Below are 19233 nucleotides of genomic sequence, written 5' to 3'. Positions count from 1 at the left end.
GCTAAAATTCTTCACATTTTTAGCAGAAACTTAAGGCCATTTAGTCAGCAAACACTGTTTTGCAATTTAAAAGATAATTTAATTAGAATTTTAATGGCTTAATTACAAAGTGGCTGGGAAATAAAGGTCACGCAGGAGCAGCTCAGAGCTTTATAGCTGGTGTTAGAGATGTCCTCTATGTGGGATGTAGCCATGGGGGCAGCTGTGGTGCCCTGGGATGTGTGTGTGGCAATGAATGCACAGCACAGAGTTCATTACAACGGGAGGCCACCAAGTGTGGCTAATGGCAGGTGCTGTGCCTGTGCTGCCAGAGCTCTCTGTGCATCCCTGTGGTGCACTGAGGCTTTATCACTGCTCCCATTAAATTCCAGGGCTGGTAGCCACCCTGCTACATGCTCACCTGGGAAGTGGCCCAGCTGGCTTTGTGCTCTCTGCAGAGTTTTCACGCTTTGCTAGCAGATATATATTTAGATTTTACCCCGGGGCTTTTAATTTCCTCGCTGACTTGAGCAGCACTGACAGGTACACCGATATGTGCCCTTTTTCCTCTGGAGGTTTTAACCTGGCATCAGCTGTGCTAGAAAAATGTGAGAAGAGACCACAAGTCACTGCTGGGCTCCGGGGTGTCATTGCTCCACTCCTGGGCATGTAAAGCACACCGTGGAGAGAGAAGCCCGGAGCCGGCGGCTCTGCAGGGATATTTATTCAGCATCCCTTCGTGTCTGCTCTATTTCTTCAGCCGACAGCCTCTGCTGGTTCTGCAGCTTTCATGCTCGGCGCTGACGAGCCACACTTAGGGAGGTAAAAATGGGTTTGCAAAGGCTGTGATGACAGTTCTGGGATTCGGCGCGCGCAGCGCTCACCGCCCCACGTTACATAAATGCGGCTCTGCGGGCACCGTGGCCCCCAGGGGGGAACAGGGTTGAGGGATGGGGAAGGGGACAGAGGGCAGGGGACATCCCTCACCCTGTCATGGAGCTGCGCAGCGCAGCCGTGCAGTGCTGGAGGTGCCGTGTTCTACATGTGAACATCTTGGGATTGGCAGTGCTGGAAATGTTAATGCGGGGATGTGGGGAAGGGAAGGGAAATCAGGGGCTCTTTTGCCACCAGACTCATTGTCTCCCGCGGAGCTTGCAGCCTGCCTGAATGCTCCCTGCGTTTTCTTACTTTACATAATTTTTCCATTTGTCTCCAGCAGCCTGGCTCTTCAAAGGCTCCCTTCTATTTCCAGCTCTCTTGCTGCTGCTATAAGTGCTCTCCTCCATGTTTTCTGAATGCTCCTTCTTCTCTAAAGCCGCAGTGCTCCAGTTTATTACAGCACTCTCTCATGCTCAGTAGACGCTGCACTGCCAGGTAGTGGCTATGTGAAGCTCCTCTGGAGGCTCTGCAGTTGCCAAAGGACCAAAGAGAGAATGAATTGCAGCTGGCAGCTCTACCCATGCCATCCAAACCCTCTGGGTGCCTTTGGGTGCCCACCGCCTGGGATGGGAGCAGGTGACCAAGGTTTTGGTGGCTGCAGAAGGATGTGTAACCCCTGGTGCTCTGCTCCAGGCTCACAACCATTGGGTTTCTCTGCACCCTGAGCCCAATGAAGCAGAATCTGGCCTCGTGGGTCGGGCTGGGGGTAACTTCCTTCTCAAAAGATGTGGCCGTGAGGCATTCCTGCAGTGAATGTTGTGCTCCAGTGTGGGTTCTTGAACCCACTTGGTTGCTGCTTTTGGCTGTAGCCACTGAGCTGTGCTGCCATCGTGGCAGCTGCTGTGATGACAGAAATCCCTGCGGTTTGTGAACTTTTCCTGAAATGCTTTTAATGACAGCTTAATAACAACACTTAGCACTTTGTACAGAGCGTCTCAGCCCTGGTGCTTAAATGCTTTGCTGAGAGGGTAAGGACCATTATCCCCCATACTCACAGGGAGGGGGAATAGCTGGATTTTATTTGTGAGAATAATTATAATGAATGGAATTAATCAACTTTTTGTATGAATGGCATTGCTTTTAAAAATACAAAGGTCAGGAAAGCGTCTCAGATACAGAGGAGTGTGGTGGTATAGGTCCAGCCAACCACTTCTCAGGGAGTGCCTCAAGGTCCTGTTGTGCATAGAAATGAAACCTGACAAACGGTGCATGGAGAGACCAGAAACCAGAAAAGGTGAATGCAAGGCAGTGCACTCACTGATAGTGTGCTGGAGGTTGGTGAGCAGGCACTGCTTTTGCCCTGATCCCACTATTGCTTACCTTTCTGCTTGCTGCCAGCCTTGGCACTCACAGCCTGCTGCTGCACTATGAAGGAAGCAATGGCACTGGGATAAGTGCTGGTTTCTTGGGCTCCAGGAATCCATGATCTGAGTGGTGCCATAGAAGGGCACTGTAGGTTGGGTTTTCTTTCCTCATCTCTGGCCTGCTGGGCTCTCTTCTGTTCAGAGCACAGCCTAGCAGGGTTTGGCTTCCTGCTCTGTGATTTCTTCAAACCCAGGAAAATGGAGTTTGTTTGGTCTGGGACCTCTCGGTGCGACGGCAATACAAATGCAGAGCTATAATTCCTCATTGCACTGCAAATGCGGGGGAAGAGCCGCAGAAATGCTTTGTGCTGTCACTGCCCTGCTGTGCACAGCCTGGTGCTGCTGGTCTGTTCATGGGGATGCCAAGTCATGAATTCACCTCAAAAAAGTCCTGGGGAACCCCGCAGTGCCTTTGCACTCTGCTGCTCTGTGTTGAGGGGACTGCAGCAGAGGGACAGTGGGAGCATGGGGTGCAGAGCTCGGTGTGCTGAATGCTGCCCTTGTGCTGCAACCAGCTCCTGCCTCCTCCCCAGTCCTGCAGGGAGGTGTAGTAGTTTGTCTCTGAGTCCCATTGCTCACTTAGCACTCCTCACCCAGAAAGCTCTCCATCCCTGTGTGCTGGGAGGGCTCCCTCATCTCAAAGATGGCAATGAGATGGAGGGAGGTTCTTAAATTGATCGATATGAGTTCTATTTTCTAAGCCTAATTATTAGTAAGCGTGGACATCCTTGATGTCCAGAGAGGGTTCCTGAGCATCTCTTATACATTCCAATATCTCTGCAGTTCTGAAGTAATCAATGTATTGATGTTGCATTTCCACCTATAAGAGCTGAAGCTCTTTGGCTTTACCCTTAGCAGCAAGTGCAACTCCACCTATTGATGGATAGCTGGAAATCTGCACAGGGAGATCTGCCTATGGGCTGGTGTGGTGCTGGGGAGCTGCTGTGGGCTCTCAGGATGGTGCTGGGCTCCTTTCCTGCAGAAGGAGCACTGGCACCCTGCAGGGATGGAAGGGATGTATCCTACGTAGGGAGAGAAAAGAAAGCATCAACACTTGTCTTTTTTTTTTTTTTTTTTTCCCTTTTTTCTTTTTGACAAACTTGTTGCTTTAACCGAACCAAATGTCAAAGGAAAAACTATTCTAGCGAGGAAGCAAAAACTCAGTCTTCTGCAGTTTTAATTTCCCTTTGGAACATTAGAAAAATTTGGTGAACAGAATAAAACAAAATCTCAAAACCTCCTGGAAAAGGCTGATTTGCAGCAGGCTGTTGAAGAGAAGGGCTGGTGGCAGAGCAAAGCAGTGCTGCTCCGTGCAGCCCCCAGCTAGTTCGCTCTAACTCTGGCAACCTTGGGATATCACAGGGTTTTGGAAGGCTGTTTGCAAACTGTGTTGTGGGAATGTGGGACATCCCCTGGGGACTAATGAGCAGGTCTGATCCATGTTTGCTTCTTGAGAAGCTCTTCAGCCAATGGCTAGGCCACATGAAATTGGTGGTGTCTGTCCATGTATTGGTAATGCTCTGAAGTTTTCCCAAGTGCTGATGCCATGCTGTTAAATTTATAGGGTCCTTGAAATGCACTTACTGCTGTGTCTGCTGAGGAGTTTGTGGCAGTAGTAGGATTGCATGGAGTCTCACTTTTGCTTGGCTTGGGACATGGAGGGATGGCATGGGCAGGTGACTCTACAGCCCTTGGGAATTGCTGGAGGTACAGTGAGAGCCAGGAAGATCTCTCAGCCCCGTGGGTGTCTTGGCAGTGTCTGGTGAGCTGTTGGTGCAGCCCTGAGCATGGAGACCTCGGGCAAAATGTGCACTCCTTTTGTTGCCTCGTGTGTCTGCCAAAGTACCTCCTCACAGTTGATGCTGCTCACGACATTCAAGGCTTTAAGAAGTGTTCAGTCAGCGTTTCTTACAGAAAGCTCTGTGTGCAGCTGCTTCTGGGTCCAATCTCAGCATTGTAGGTTGATTTGCTGGAAGAATTTGAAAAAAAAACCCCTTCTTGCTTCATCAACTGCTTATAGTGGGGTATAGTGTGCTTTATTATTAATAAGTTGGATCAGCGCGTAAAAGGAGTTTTGGCAGCCAGGATTGAAAGCTAGCTAGATGAAAGGAAAATATTCCATGATGCAGGTACTGTGGATCCAGTTAAGACTAATGAAAAACCTGCTTTGTTCTAAATGATATTTTCAGAAAGATTGTTATGACAGCAATGGCTGCTGAGCAACCCTGAGCCATTTCTCCCCCCTCCCATACAATGGTCTCTGCATAATGCAGGCACTGAAATGAGAAATCAGCAGTTTGTAATGAGTTCTCAAACTAAAATTAAGCATTGATTTCCTGGCTCGCAGCCAGATGTTTGACACTCATTTAGCAGGCAAATATTTCTGGGCCAGACCAATTCTTATTTGGACTCTGAAGTCACAGATGTTGTGTTCTGTTGGCCTTCATTCTCTGCAGTCCCAAGGAGGATGCACTGCGTGCACGATGGTTTGCTGCTCTCATTTGCCTTCTTGCACTGTGAGTGAAGCACGGACTGTCAGCACAGCGCTTCAGGTTACACTTTGCAGCCATTTCTCTTTCTAGGAACAGGCAACTTCCCAGCAAGAGCGAGCCTTCTGGACACGCTCATTATGTGTGGAGTGATGCATTTTGGCTGTTGCATTGCTTGAGTTCTGGGTAAGCATATGACAGCGATAAACTGACATCACCGGCACTGGAGATCTGCAATAAGTCTGAAATGCATTTTGCTGAGTAACAGCCCTTTACTCTGAGTTGCAGAAGAGCTGCTTTGCCCACCCAGTGCAACCAGCCCCTTGCCCTCTTACTGTCAGCAATCTGCTCTGACAACAACCGGCATCTTAGGGCTTCATTTCACTTTTTCTCCTCGTGACAGTCTGGATTCTGGCTTCAGCACCAAGTGACCTCTTTTCTCCCTTGGAAGGGAAACGCCTGGTGAAAGCAGCAGCCCTGCACTGGTTTCTTGTGACCTGCCTTGGTTTGGTCCCCTCTCTTCTGTCTTTGTGCCTTTGTTTGTGCTTAAGTGCCCCTGGAAGAGGTGTCTTCACGTAGAGGCTCCTGCAGGTGGGAACTGAGTTTCTTGAAGGGTTATTTTATGCATTTTTTTTTTGTCATGTGCTGTACAACAAAAGTACAGTGGGGGAGTTTCCATTTTCTAGTAAAACTCCCCAAGCATTTCCCTAATACCTCTTTTGCTCAGTGCTGCTTCTTGATGGCATTACTGCTGAGATCATGATTTATGCGTAAGCCACTTTGTGCTTCAAACATCTCCCCTGAAGTTAAAATTCTTCTGGAATTAGCAATACAACATGAGTTAGAATTTCTGAATCGTTTCGCGCAGGAGAGAGATGATTGCTCCAGCCCCGGTGATTCTTGTCCATCAGGGCTCCTCAGGCATGGGGCCGGTCCATGGGGCTGGTGGCAGCGATTACAGCTGGGCGTGGGAACGATGCCCCGGGGTGTGCAGATCCAGAGCAATAACTGGAGACGAGGCTGAAGCAAACCATGGAGCAGAGAGGAATGGCTCTGTTAGGAAACAAATGTATTGATCTGATGAATCATTTTGAGGCAAAAGGAGAAATTAAATGTGCTCAAAAAAAGCTGGCACACTGGTAAATGGGCTGTGGGTTTTTATCCATCTAACATTTCATGGGCTGCAGTTAAGTATGTCTTATGGTGAAATCCCATTAAGAAATTATGCTCTGAGTAGGGAAACATGGATTTTGTTAACAGGGAGCAGAGACTTGTTTTCTTTTCCTAGATCAGCTGTGGGGTGGTTGAGGGCATTCTGTAGGGTGGTTTTGAGGCGCTCCATCAGGCGGTGCTGGGGTGCTGTGGGGTGGCTTTGAGATGCAGTTGGTGGGTGGTTTTGGGGTGTTGTTGGGGTGGTTTGGGGGCGCTCCATGGGGCAATGCCGGCTGCCTCTGTCCGTGGTGCTGAGCCGCCGTTCCTGCGACCCTCGGGTCTCCACGTGCTCTGGCACCACCGCATCCTGCAGCAATGATCCTTGCTGGGTGCTGCCATCGGGCATGAACTGAGCAACCAAGGGCTGACAGCGTCCCCAGAAAGACGGTGGGGTGCATGGCCCCATCTTTTGGACCCACCTGCGCACTGGGGGACTTGTGGAGTTATCTCCTGCTTGGGGCTTCCTTGGCCACGATGAATTCCCTGCTCTGTTTGACACCTTGACAAATCGATGCCAAGAGTGTTGAGAGAACAGCAGTTTTGTGCTCACCTGAAGTGACAAGGCTGGGTGGCGTGAGGACGGGCTGTTTTGGCACAGCCAGGTGGGCAGGGATAGAGCACTGGGTGGTGGTGGCAGCTCAGAGTGAGGCAGTGATGAGTTCCCCTCTGCTCAGTTTGCAGCGTGTGCATTCAGGAGGGGGCCTTGTTCTGCTGCTTTGTGTCCATGAGCCAAGCGTGCTGAGTCTGTTCCCTGGCATTCAGTCCGCACGCTGCTCTTTACACAGAGCGATAAGATGAAATAGCTTCCTCCCCCTCATGTTGCTACAGAAAAACAGGGATGGGGAAAAAATAATCCCTCATCCCCTGCCCTGCCTGTGGTGATAAGCATAATGCAAGCATTTGTTTTTTAAAGGAGGCAGCCAAGACAATTACATTATTTATTGAACAAAGCCGTTTTGGAGATTTCTGCACAGCGAAGGTTTTCTTAGTCATTTTGCACCAAATCCGTTGCAGCAGCAAGGCCAGAGAGTTTGCCTTGACTCCCCTCACTACCAAAATAAATGTGCAGGGCAGGATTGTTCCACTGAGCAGCCGTGAGTGGGGAGAAAGGAGAAGAAAGGAGATGGTACGTGCCGACAGCTCTGAACTGAATGCAGTGAGGATTGCTATGTACGGGAGAGTTCAGGGGAGAAAGAAGAGGAAGTCACAGAGGCAGCCCAGGCTCGCAGGATGGCGAGAGCCAAGCTGAAGAATTCCCCTTCAGAGAGCAACTCACATGTGAAGACTGTCCCACCAGCAACGACAGAAGATATCCGTGGGGTGAGCCCCTTGCTGCCAGCGCGGAGGATGGGCTCCTTGGGGAGCGATGTCGGACAGAGGTACTGCTGGGCTGCAGTGGTGCGTGGGCTTGGGAAGCAGGGGGGGCATGCTTTGTCTTTTAAATAGGAGGGAAAGGATTCTTGCCACCAGGGGCTGGAGGGGTGGTGGGTGAAATCCTTCTGACAGCTGTGTGTGGAAAAGCCATGCCAGCTCTGAAGTTCCATTATGAAACAGATAGCTGGAGCAGAAGAAAACCATGTCCTTTGAATTTTTTATAAGTATTCCTTTTTTTAAAAAAAATAATAAAAAATATTTATTTATTTATTTATTTATTTATTTGGTTTGCCAAAAGCATCTCTGAATGGCAGCCCTGAGACTGTAGGGCTGCTACATGATGCTGCTAACTTGTGCTGCACCTTCTCTGTGCAGTACGACACCAAAGCTTATTTCCACCACTAGCACCACAGTAAGCACTGTACATAAGCACCATGTTTGCAATGATGCTTGATCCCCCTTCTGAGGAATGATTTATTTACAACAGAAAAAAAAAAAAAAAAAAAAGGCTGCCCTAGGAAATGCTGCATCCTCTTTCTGCAAGCACACAGCTGATACGCACAGGAGAAAAATGTGCTGTTTTTCAGAGGATGGAAACGGTTTCACACTGCACCATGCTTCTGAAGAAGCTAGACCTCCTCATTAAGAAGAGGAGGCATGTGTCAGGAATTCAGTTCTGGTTCTGTTTATTTTCTTTCTGTCATCTCTTCAGCATTTCAGCCCATCCATGCTTTCTTCTTTCTCAGCAAAATCTGCCTCACCTGTGACTGTGTGCTGTGTATCTCCTAGGATGCGATTTGGTGCTGTTTCTAGCTCTGGTTTCCAGTGCAGATTAGCACAGTAGGAAAGCTTCTGCTTGTGGTAAATTCTACTTGGCTGGCTCCAGGTTGGCAGGAGTTCACCACCTCAGCATCAGGACCTTCATGCAGTTCCCAGGTGGGCCAGGGGAGCGCAGGCAGCAGGCGCAGCTGAGCGGTGTTGTGCCCATTGGGGAGGCAAGGCGGTGTGCGGAGGGCACGTGCTTTGGTCTCCAGGTCTGGGAGGCAGAGTTCCAGTGTACCTGCAGGGCTCAGGGTTCCGTGTGATGGGTGATGGCACCAGGCAGACTCTTGGATCTTGTGAATCACTGCTTTCTGATTTCATGAGCTGGGGCTTACGGGTGTGGAAGGCTGCATATGTATGGGAACTGCAAATGGGCATTGGGCAGGTACACTGGAACTGCATCTCTGAGCCTTGTGAAGTGTCATCACGCTCTGCATCTCCTCTATTCCCAGGGCAGATTGGTTTGCTCTGGTTTTATGACTTGTTTTCAGAAGGATTGACCCATTCTGGGGACTGTGTTGTTAGCAGAGTCCTGGGGAGAAATCGCTTCCTTCCCTCCACCTCCCAGGCACTGCTGGTGTCCCCTCAGCATGCCCAGAGGTGCTGGGTCTGAGGAGAGGCTCATACCTGTGGCCAGGGGGCTCCTCCAAACCCATCCTAACCTGCTGGAGTGGAGCATGCAAGAGGGGCTTGGTGGGCTCAGCCCAGGAGCAGGAGCTCTGTGTCTCTTGGCAGGGATTGTGTGGCACAAGGAGCGGTGCTGGAAGGCAGGGATGGATCCAGGGCTGAGGGGGGCAATGTCCAAAAGCCACAGAGCTGCAGTTGTTAGTGGACCTGGGCCAGAAGACTGAGAGCACGAAGCACAGCGGGTGCCTCCGGACTGCAGATAATACACAATTGAACCCAGTTCCCTGGGTTTCATTGGAATTTCATGGGTTTTGCTGCAGTCTTGCTGTAAGGAGCTGGTGGCTTGGACACTGCTGGTGGGAGGTGAAGTTCCTGGCAGCACTCTGCACTGCTCACAGAGCCCCACGAGCTGCCTGCAGAGCCTCAATCCCACGAGTGCTGTGCTCCCCTCGGTGATGGAGTTGGATAACAACGGTTGGTGTGCTTGTACTTCATTGCCTATGCAACAGACAAAGGAAGGAAGATTGCTTTGAAATTATGGATAGTGTGTCAGAGATGCTCTGTCTCCTCCCGAGGCAGACAAGCAGCATTACCATGTTAGCAGCGATGGTTGTTACTGGGACTTTGGGGGTGAGATGTGAGGTGATGGTGGGAGCAGATGCTGTGTTGTAGGATGTTCCCAGTGATGCAAATCAGTTCTCCAGACGGCTGAAGCCAGTGAAGTTTATTCTCACCTACTTTATTTGCCTTTTACTTTGTCTGTTAGTCACTGCAGCATCTCAGGGCTTTTTAGTGGCTCTTGGTTTCAGCAGGAGTACAGCTCTGCTGTGGTTTGGAAGTGACCGAGCAGCCCTGCAGCTCTGCACAGCAGGAGGCTGCATGATGCTCGCAGTCACTCTGAAGGGAGCATGATATGGGGAGCTCACTCCCACAAGAGGGAGAGATTGTGCTGGGGGAAGACTTCGGGAGGAGAAGGTGTTGAGGTGGATCAAATCACAGAAAAGTCAATTTTTTGAGCTGAGCTTTCCGTGGAGCACTGCAGTGATTCAGGCTGAGGGCTGTGTTTGGGAGGAAGCTGCTGGCAGTGTGGTCATGAAAATATCTGTGCTCGGATCTCACTTTGGGGGGCTGTTGATCTCTCTGCAGCACCGGACGTGCGGACATTCTGTTGTGTTCTTATTTAAAAAAAACAACATTTTTACAAGATAATTGTGTCCTGTTTATGCAGCTTTGCTAGGAAGCAGGGAAACTTCTGGCCACTCTGTGTCCGGAGGCAAACTGATATTCTTAAGGGAAGGCAAGCATCCCTGTAATGTATCTGTGTTTGAAGACCTGTTCAAAAACCTTGAGGGGGGTGGGAAGAAAGGAGGGGAGCAAGGCTGGCAGCACTGCCTGTCCTCCCCAGAGCCCGGGATCACTTCCTACAAACTGGAGGAGCATGGCCAGCCCTGAGCAGTTGGAAACAGCCACGTGCCATGGAGCTGTGGTCTGACCCAGGGTGAGCTGCTCTCTCACTGCTTTGGGAATTGCAGGAGCAGGAATTAGGGCTGCAGGTCTGGGAGTGCTGCCACATGAAACCTCGTGGTGCTGAGATGGTTTGATGAAGAACATTGGAGTTGTGGGCTGGTTTAGGGACACCTGGAGGAGCCTCTTTCTCAGACAGAATGAACTTTAAAGTTGGGTGAGATTGGGTCAGGTTGACTGAGATTGGTCCTGCTAAGCTTTGGGAATCTCCCAGGATGGAGCTTTTCCAGCCTCTCCACATGCCTATTGTAGTGCTTCATCACTCAGGGTGAATATTTCTTCTTCATATCCAGTCAGGCTTCCCCTTGCTGCATCTTGTGACTGTTCCCTCTGTCCTTTTCCTCTGGGGAGGAGTGGGCTCCCTCTTGCCTTGCACTTAGAGGCTGAAGGCAGCAATCACTTTGTTCCCTCACTTCCCTGTCCTCAGACTCCATGGTCCCACCCCCAATCCCTCCTTGTCTAGCGGCTGGAGGTGGTTCTGGCACCAATACATGGGGCTTTGCTCCATCCATGGCACACTGAGGGCTGGAAGCTGCAAGGCAATGGGCGAGAAACGGCAGCACGCTGGTGGGCCCCGTGTTTGTTGAATGGAGAGCACTTCAGAGAGCATCAAAACCACCCAAACGTGTTTGAAAATCTAATTTCTGACTAATCAATGGCTGTTCCCCCAAGGGGCCACCAGCCATTAACAAGCTCATCCTGTTGGATATGTGCTTACAGCCTGGTGCTCAGACCCATGGTCTGCTCTGAACTCTGGTGTCGCTGGGGCTGTTGTTGGGGATGCTGTGTTTGGGTTTCTCAGTGCTGGTCTCCATAGCAAGTCCTGGGTGCACATTCTACCTGCAGCTGAACACTGAACTCACAGGGATGGGGGGTCAATGAGCCAAGAGCAATGTTTTTGCACATTTCCTTCATGCAGTGCAGAGCTGCAGTGCTGCAGGCTGTGCTGCTGCCAGCTGTAATGAAGATAGCCTGAAAAGATGCCCAGCTCACTCTCCAGGGCTTTGCTTAAGAGTTAGGGAGGGATTAGACCTATTGAGGTGCAGTGGGGACTTTGGGCTGTGCTGAGGTGGGACACCCCATGTCACCATGACCTCCAGTTCCCTCCTGCAGGATTTTCTTGGATTTTGGTCTCGTGCTGGGCTCCCCATCCTGCAGACCCTCCCACACCCAGCAGGGAGCTGCCCCCTCCCACGCCATGTCCTACATCAGTGCTGAGCTGCAGGTGCCAAGCATCAGGAGCCCACGCTCCAAACATGCGCTTGTGTTTTAGCCCTGCTTATTTTTGGTCTTTCATCCTCATCAGAGCCCGGTGGTGTGCGGGGCTTCAGCATCGCTACTGTGGAAGGGGCTGATATGTGAGCTAAGCGTTCCTGCAAGATAAGGGCAGGCAGCACACGTGGCTCAATGGGCTGCATTTGGGGCACCACACGGTTTCCAAACTGCAGCCCCTCCCTCAGGTCCCCATCCCTAGGCTCTGAGTGCACTGTGAGCCGTGGTGCTGCCCCATCCCATCCTGCACACGTTGTTGGCCAGACGCTGCCCGTGCTGCTTGCTTCTCCCTTCCTCTTTGTTGCTCTTTCCCCCCCTCTTTGCTTTCCTTTTTTGTCTTCTCCCATCTGTCCTTCTCACATCAGGCTATTTTTGTGGACGAGTTTCTCACTGTCAATATGGTAAGAACCTCTTGTCTTTGTGGATGTGTGCTGCTTTGAGGACCCTTCCCCAGCAGCCGCCCCTCCTGGTTTGCTCTGTCCCTCTGCTGTGCCCCGTGTCCTCCCCATGAGCACAGACCCATTGGGACTGGGGGCTCCTTCAGCCCCAGGTGCCCCAACATAGCAGGCAGTGGCTGAGCACCCTGAAGTGCAGTGCTGGTTGGGAGAGCACTTGTGCCCTGGTGGCTCCAGGGCCCCCCACTCGAGGCAGGGATCCTTTGCTTCAACTGACTGGGAAGTGCACGGCCAGAAGTGAATTTTAATCCTCCTCATTGTTCAAAATACTTCCCAGAAAATTACAGAACAGCAGAGAGTGGCAGTGGGGTGCCCTGGCTGGGGCAGGGTTGCAGTGCACAGCCCAAGCTGGGTGCTGCAGAGGGGGCTGTGCAGTGCAGTGTAGGTGGGAATGTACTCTTGTACATAAGCAAGCCTCATTAGCTGCCTTTTGTTCTAATAATAAACCTGCCATTGTGTCTTCCCCTTAGAAGAAAGTCCTACCCTTTGTCAGGGGCATCTTGCAGATGTCAGAGCTGTCTGAAGCTGTGAAGTTTCTTTTCTTTGCTGCGCCTCTCCTTGCTCTGTGCCTTTGCTGCTCTGCACTGCAGGATGCCATAGCCTGGCTGCTCCCTTTGTCACATCCTGGGGTGGCCACAGTCCTTGCAGCCCTCACCCACAGTGCACATCCCTTCCTCCTGCCCAGCTCTGTGCCTGTGGAAGCGATGCTGTGGCTGTAAGACTGTCTGCCCATCCTTCCCCCTGGAGGACATGTGCCCTTCTGTAGTGAACAGAACCCACCAACTCTTAAAATCTTGTTGATGACTGGAAAACAGTCCTTTGGGAATTCGAGTGGATTTTATTTTTTTTCACAAATCGCAGTGCTTTATCAGTGGCACCAGCAGGATGGGGGCTGCCCATCACCCAGCGCCCTCATTGCAGAGCCTTTCTGGGGCTGCAACCTCACACTTCATGCTGAGACCACAGCTGCAAGGTGAGCAGAGTGCGAGGGACCGAGTGGTGCAGTGCCCCACGGCAGCTGGTGTGCAGGGCTGTGTCTGCAGGAACTCTGCTCACTCTGTCCTCTCGCCACCGGCTACCAGCTGCTGTGCATTAGGAGAAAACCAAATCACTTGCTGTTTCTTGCCCATAATGTGTCCGTGAGGCATGGATAGATGCTGTGGAAAGCCAAGTGTGAGCAGGAGCCTCGGGCAGTGCCTGCTGTTGGGGTTAATCCCATTTTCTGCAGGGATTGGGGCTGTCTGGCACAGAGCTTGTCGGGCTGGGACTGCCCACCCCAAAGTGTCTTGTGCAGGTTTTGCAGATTAAGAATCAGAAAGTTTGCAAGTTGTCATTCAGTTTGCGACCCAGCACCTCTCTCAGCTTGGCTCAGCTGCGTTTTGGAGAGATGTGAGTGCACTGGGCATCGCCACATGCCAAACAGTTGGACGGGACCCTGGGGAATGTGGTCTGGTGCCTGGTGTGGTGGTTGGCAACCCTGCCTGCAGCAGCGGGTTGGAACTGGATGATCTTTGAAGTCCTCTCCAACCCAACCATCTATGATGCTAAGAAAACTCCCTGCTGCTGGCATGGTAACACAGCACAAATCCCACCTGCACCAACCCCCTGCAGCCCCGGGGCCCATTGCTGCCTGCTGGCATTGCTCCATGTGCCATGGGGACTTTGGGTGTCCCCACAGGCGTTTCAGCACAGGGTGTGTGTCACATAGGTAATGACAGAGGAGCAGCAAACAGAATGGTATCACAGGGAGGCTGCTCTGATCTCTGGGTAGATGGGGGATGAGCTGGCTTTCTGTTGGACATGCATTTCAATTGAAATGGGAATTTATTGCTGTTACATCGTTTGAAATATACCAGAGTGCTTTACTGCATATTTCAGACTCCTCTGTACCCGTGCTGGTGCTGGGACCAGGGAGCATCAGGAGATGCCAGCGTGAAGCCAGGCAGTACTGGGGTGGCCTGGGGCTGCCCCAGGATCTTCTTTCTGCATCCCACTGCCTTCATTTGTGTGCCACCCCCCATAACATTGACGCCCCACATACCCTCATCCTTCCTTCTGTTTATTTCATTTGCCTTTTTATGGTCATTAGTTGTGAATGCAGAATGAGCTCTGCAAAGGTGCACGTGGTTCCTAGAAGTACCCCAAGCAGCATCTCGTGGAATGTAATTTCTTTGCAGAAAGCGTGAAATTGAACAGAGCAGTTTGTGAGACTCATCAAAGAAAACCCCAAAAAAGCAGAGAGAAAAATCCCCCCCAGACAGTTTAAAGAAATGTGTTTGTGTGGAGCTGAGCCCTTAGGGCATCTCTGGGTGCCCAAGGAGGGGACATCACCATAGCAGTGTGCATTCCTAGGGCTCAGTGCCAGCCCTGCTGGTCCCCCCACAGCTGCCCGCGCTGTGCCGCACCGCCCTCACCTCCTGTGATGCTCTCACCCATAGGCCCCACGCCGAGGATTTCAGCATGGATTCCTCCTTCTCTCAGTAAGTGCCATGCATGCGTGCATGCGGTGCCGGGAGCGCGAGCAGCCCTGGGTGCCAAGAGCAGTGCCAGGGCAGCATCAGGGCACTGTGTTGCTCTTGGCACCAGTGCTGGTGGGCCGTGCCTGCAAACCAGAGTGGTTCCCAGCATGGGGAGCCATGCTCAGCTCCATGGGGATGGAGCCAGGTCCTTGCAGCAATTTGGTGATTGCCCGTCAGTGCTGAGCTCCATGCGCAGGCTCTAATTAAACAATCCAGATTCATCAGCAGAAGCAATTATTGGAGCTGATCCCTGAGTGTCAATCTCCAATGTTGCAAAACAAAGAAGGCAAACTGAATGCAGCATGTTGTTCTATTGCTTCTCCTTGTTCTGGTTTTTCACCTTTTTTTAATTATTGAGAGCAGTGGTGTGGCTGTGGGGTGGTGCAGACTGGTTGCAGCCGAAGGATGGGCACCCCATGTGCTGTTGATGGGACACAGGGGCAGCCCACACCATTCTTCTCACTCTGGCAGGTGCTCAGTTCTATAGGTGTGCCACAATGTGTGCACAGACCCACACTCACTCCCCTTCCTCTCCCAGCACGGTGGTGTCCGTCTGTCCCCAGCCCCGTCTGGCAGCACCATGGCCATCCCCAGAACCCATCCTGGGGCAGTGCTGGCAGTGGGCTGCAGAGCTGTCTCCATTTGTTCCAAACCTCTCTGACTGTCTCACTTGCATCCCGCTTCCCACTGGGGGAGATGTAATGAGACACTTCCCAGGATGAGAATGCTGTTTCCTGGCCAACTGCAGCGGGAGCGCAGGGATTGGAGGTGCAGGGAGCTGCCAATGGTTTTTCCTCTCTTTCCAAAGCTATGTTTATTTGAAGATATATTTCTCATGGTAAAATATTTCAGTTGGTTTGAAATAGAACAAAAGCATCCGTGGCACGTGAGCTCCTGTGGGAGCAGCGGGCAGCAGCCAGCCTTGGGGCAGGTGGTGCTGGGGCCGTGCCCGGGTGCTGCTTCGGGGCCATCTCAGCTTCCCGACAGCTGCCAGCCCAGGGCCAGAGCTGTGCCTGCCTGCGCCATGGGGACGAGAAGCTCGGGGTACGTCCCAGCCTGCTGAGGGTCAGTGGGGGGCATGGGCTGCTGGGGTGGGAGAATGAGTTGGGGGAGCTGCCGTGCTCCGCTGGGTCTGTGTTGGGGCTGCAGAGCGGGACTGAGCTCGGATAGGTTTTTGGAACAAATTATTATGTCTTTTCTGGGGGCAGAGCTCATCATCTTAGAACAATTTGCCTCTAATCTTAGGTTAATACAGCACAATAAATAGCCGAGTAAAGCAAATGGAATTCCTCAGGCATTATGGCAGGAATTACATTTCCAAGAGAAGGTTTGGAACTAAACCCGTACCTCGATGTGTGTAGGGCAGCTGGGCTGACACTGCCCCCTCAGGGCACGGCCCTGGTGCTGAAAGCACAAATTGCCCAAGGGAGCCCTGCCTGGGGCTGGGGGCAATGGGGCTCCGGGGCAGCAGGAATGTAGCCAGGGCTCATTGTGGGCATGCTGAGTTGCAGTTTCAGTTAAATGCTTGACAAGGGTGTGCTGAAGATGGGCCGAACACCGATCTCAGCAGGGAAGGGTCTGTTGTGTGTTCTGATGGCTGCTGGTGATAAATGAGCATTCCCATGCTGTGGGATGTGGCTGACGCTCTGCACAGAAGTGCTGCTCCTGCTCCTGCCCTGTCCCTCTGCAGGGACAAGCAGCTGCTTCCCCCCATTCCACTTGATTTCCACGTATTTCTTCTCCCTCTTGCCATTCTAACTGCTAACTGGTCTACTTGTCCCCAGAGGAGAGCTCTGTCACCAGCATTCCCTTTTATCCATCGGTGTTTTTTCTATAGTCCTGAGATGGTGCTATGCTGTTGAACTCGTGCTGCTGCTATCCCCAGCACCAGGGAGATGAGGAGGGGCTCCTGGGTTCCCAGCCCAGGCTTGGCTCTGCCTGCAGCCACCCTGGGGTGGGAGGAATGCACTTGCTAACTAAAACCTTAATATCCCATATAAAATGTTATCCCGGCTATCATGCCTGAGGCGGTCGTTTCCTCTCTGTGCATTTTCCCTTGGTACAGGAGAGGCTTTGCAAAGTGAAAACCTTGCTTTGCAACCTGACAAGCAGCTCCCAAAGGGTTCCACACCAGCTGCCAAACACCAGCACTGCAGGGTGGGGGCTGGGGGGGTCCCCTGAGCCTCCCCTGAGCTTTGTTTATGGCTCCTCTGTGCGAGCGCAGCAGCTGCTGCCCCATCAATCACAGCTCAGAGTGTGTCTGGGTGCAGGCAGCGCCACGTGGCTGCGGGGGGAAAAGCCTGTGGGGGGGATGTGGTGTGTGATTGGGTCACTGTGCGCCCGGTACTGGCTGAGGAGGAGGTCTTGATGATTGTGTCAGCAGTAAAAGAGCAGCATTGAAAGGACTAACCAACTACAGCAGAACAGGGGAAAGGCCAAATCCTTGCACTTGACTCCGCTATTAGCTGTAGCAGTCAGAGCAGATGAGATGTCTTGATGGGAGCATAAATCAGTGAGTGATCCCTGCTGGGCTGCAGGCAGCACTGTGGTTTGTAGCCCTGCTCCCGTGAACGGTGGGGCTGATTCCAGCTTTGGATGATGGGGACACATCCTGCTTGGGTCTGTGGTGAGCGGGATGGTGGTGTTTGGCTCAGGGGTGAGGCTCAGGTCTGGCAGCTCCCGGCTGTTTCCGGAATGGCCAACGTGGTATCTTAGCAACGTGGGGAATTTTCCTCTTTTTAGATTCCATCTGGTTTTTAACAGCTTGACTGCTCAGCATCGCTGTGGTGTGGGCCGGGCTGGGCCGTGGGGCACTGCTGGCTCCTGCCAACGTCCTGCACTCACCGTCCCCCCGGACGCTTTCCCCGCAGGGTGCAGGTGGAGTTCTACGTCAATGAGAACACCTTCAAGGAGCGCCTGAAGCTCTTCTTCATCAAAAACCAGCGATCGAGTGAGTGCTCTCTGCCCGCGCAGTGCTGGGGGCATGGAGCCATTGCCATCTGCTGGCAGTTGTCCCCAGCTGTCCCCAGGATGTGCCATCCCTGTGCCCTGTCCCCATGCAGAGCTCTCAGCCCGCTTTGCCTTCGGCCCTGCAGATCAGCCACCCATTGCCTGGCATTGCTGGGAGCTATTTTCTCATTAGCTGCCTGGGGAGTGCCCACTTGTTAATTCAGAAGTGTGTGTTCCCCTTCCCTCCCTGCATCCCGTTGCCTCGTTAACCGGAGTGGGGCACAGCAGGGTGCCCTCAGGGAAGTTTTTAATGGAAATGTGATTAATTCCTCGCTTGTAATCTGAGTAATAATGCGATGCTGGGGAGGAGGCAGCCCCCCTGCCCAGCCCCCACTGCTGGTTGCCAAGATAGAGCTTTACTGGTGCTGCTCGGTGCTGGAGCCTGGGCGAAGCGTGGGTGCTCTGGGGATGGCTGTGCAGGGGGTGCCCCATGCGGATCCCACGGACACGTCCCTTCTCCTCTGTACCCATGGGGCCATGCCCGTGCTGCGCCGCCTCCACTGCAGGTCTGAGGATCCGACTGTTCAACTTCTCCCTGAAGCTGCTCACCTGCCTGCTTTACATCGTGCGTGTGCTGCTCGACAACCCAGAGGAGGGCATAGGATGGTGAGTGCCACCCTGCCACGGTGCCACCGCAGCCCCCAGAGCCCGGGCAGTGTGGGACAGTCACACTGTGGGTACTCAGACACCTTCACAGCACAGTGGGTGGTTTTTGTCACTCCAGCTTCTCCTTCCTTACACCCGCAGGTGGTTTAGCAATAACTGTCACTGCTCGTGGACTTTGTGCAATGGGCAATGGCAGTGGAAAAATTCAGGGCTGTGGTCATCTTTAAATGTGATCTCTAATTTGTGAGGGAGGCGATAGGGACATCTGAAGGAGTGCCATCCTGAGGGCTATGGGTGAGCTCCCAGGGGTTGCAGGGACACATCCCACCTGGGCTGCATGGCCAGGTGTGACCCCTGACTCCAGCACAACGCCCACTAAATGCTGTCCCAGTGTCCTTGAAGACACTTCTGCCAAATCCCATTTAAATGTTTGGGAGGGAAACACATTTTGCCATTTAGATCCCCGGGGTGACAGATAATCACATGCAGCAGCTTTGCTCTGGGTTTTGGTATAAACCTATTTTTATTGTGTCCTTTCTTTGTTTATGTCATGCACAGATATTTTTTTTATTTTTTATTTTCCAAAGAGTTAGGACACTCTGTGAGAATTAGCAGCTGAATTTTCTCTTTGCAAAGGTTCCAGATGCGTTACCCCAAAGTGTTTCCCAACCAGCTGAGTGCGAGCTGCTGGTAGGGGGTTAAGGTCCTCCAGAAAGCACAGGGATGAGGGGACCAGCGAGTCCAAACCCATGGGACATTGTGCTAGGGCCTCTCCTAATGGCAGGACAGATGGGAGGTAGTGTCCCACGAGCTCGAGAGCCAAACCCACACCCCCCCATCCATCCCTCTGTCCCCTGCTGTCCTGCTGACTGCTCTCCCCTGATTTCTGTGTCTTTTGTCCAGCTGGGAATGCGAGAAGCAGAACTACACCCTCTTCAATCAGTCCACCAAGATCAACTGGTGAGCGGTGGGAGGCTCTTAGTGTGGGGCCCAGCTCTGCCCTGGTGGTGCGGGTGGGGTGATGGGCACAGAGCACTCAGTG

General features: G+C 52.3%; 1 protein-coding gene across 10 annotated transcripts in view; it reads left to right on the top strand.

The window, feature by feature from the left end:
- Window positions 1-19233, top strand: part of KCNT1 (potassium sodium-activated channel subfamily T member 1) — a 56445-nt gene that overhangs the window by 21070 nt on the left and 16142 nt on the right. For 6 of the 10 annotated variants that reach the window (XM_085239746.1, XM_085239740.1, XM_085239743.1 and 3 more), the window contains exons 3-5: window positions 17447-17526; window positions 18092-18191; window positions 19095-19151. In XM_085239746.1, the coding sequence (XP_085095872.1) occupies window positions 17447-17526; window positions 18092-18191; window positions 19095-19151 (237 nt within the window). Of the gene's footprint in view, window positions 1-7077; window positions 7363-15294; window positions 15621-16935; window positions 17089-17446; window positions 17527-18091; window positions 18192-19094; window positions 19152-19233 lie in introns of those variants that run through there. The other 4 variants (XM_019621511.3, XM_085239747.1, XM_085239744.1 and 1 more) reach the window with 3 other exon arrangements.

This window comes from Meleagris gallopavo, chromosome 19, assembly GCF_905368555.1.
Source record: "Meleagris gallopavo chromosome 19, MGAL_WU_HG_1.1, whole genome shotgun sequence".
Lineage (NCBI taxonomy): Eukaryota > Metazoa > Chordata > Aves > Galliformes > Phasianidae > Meleagris > Meleagris gallopavo.
Note: the sequence above shows the minus strand (reverse complement) of the source record. Positions and strands in the feature narration are given on the sequence as shown.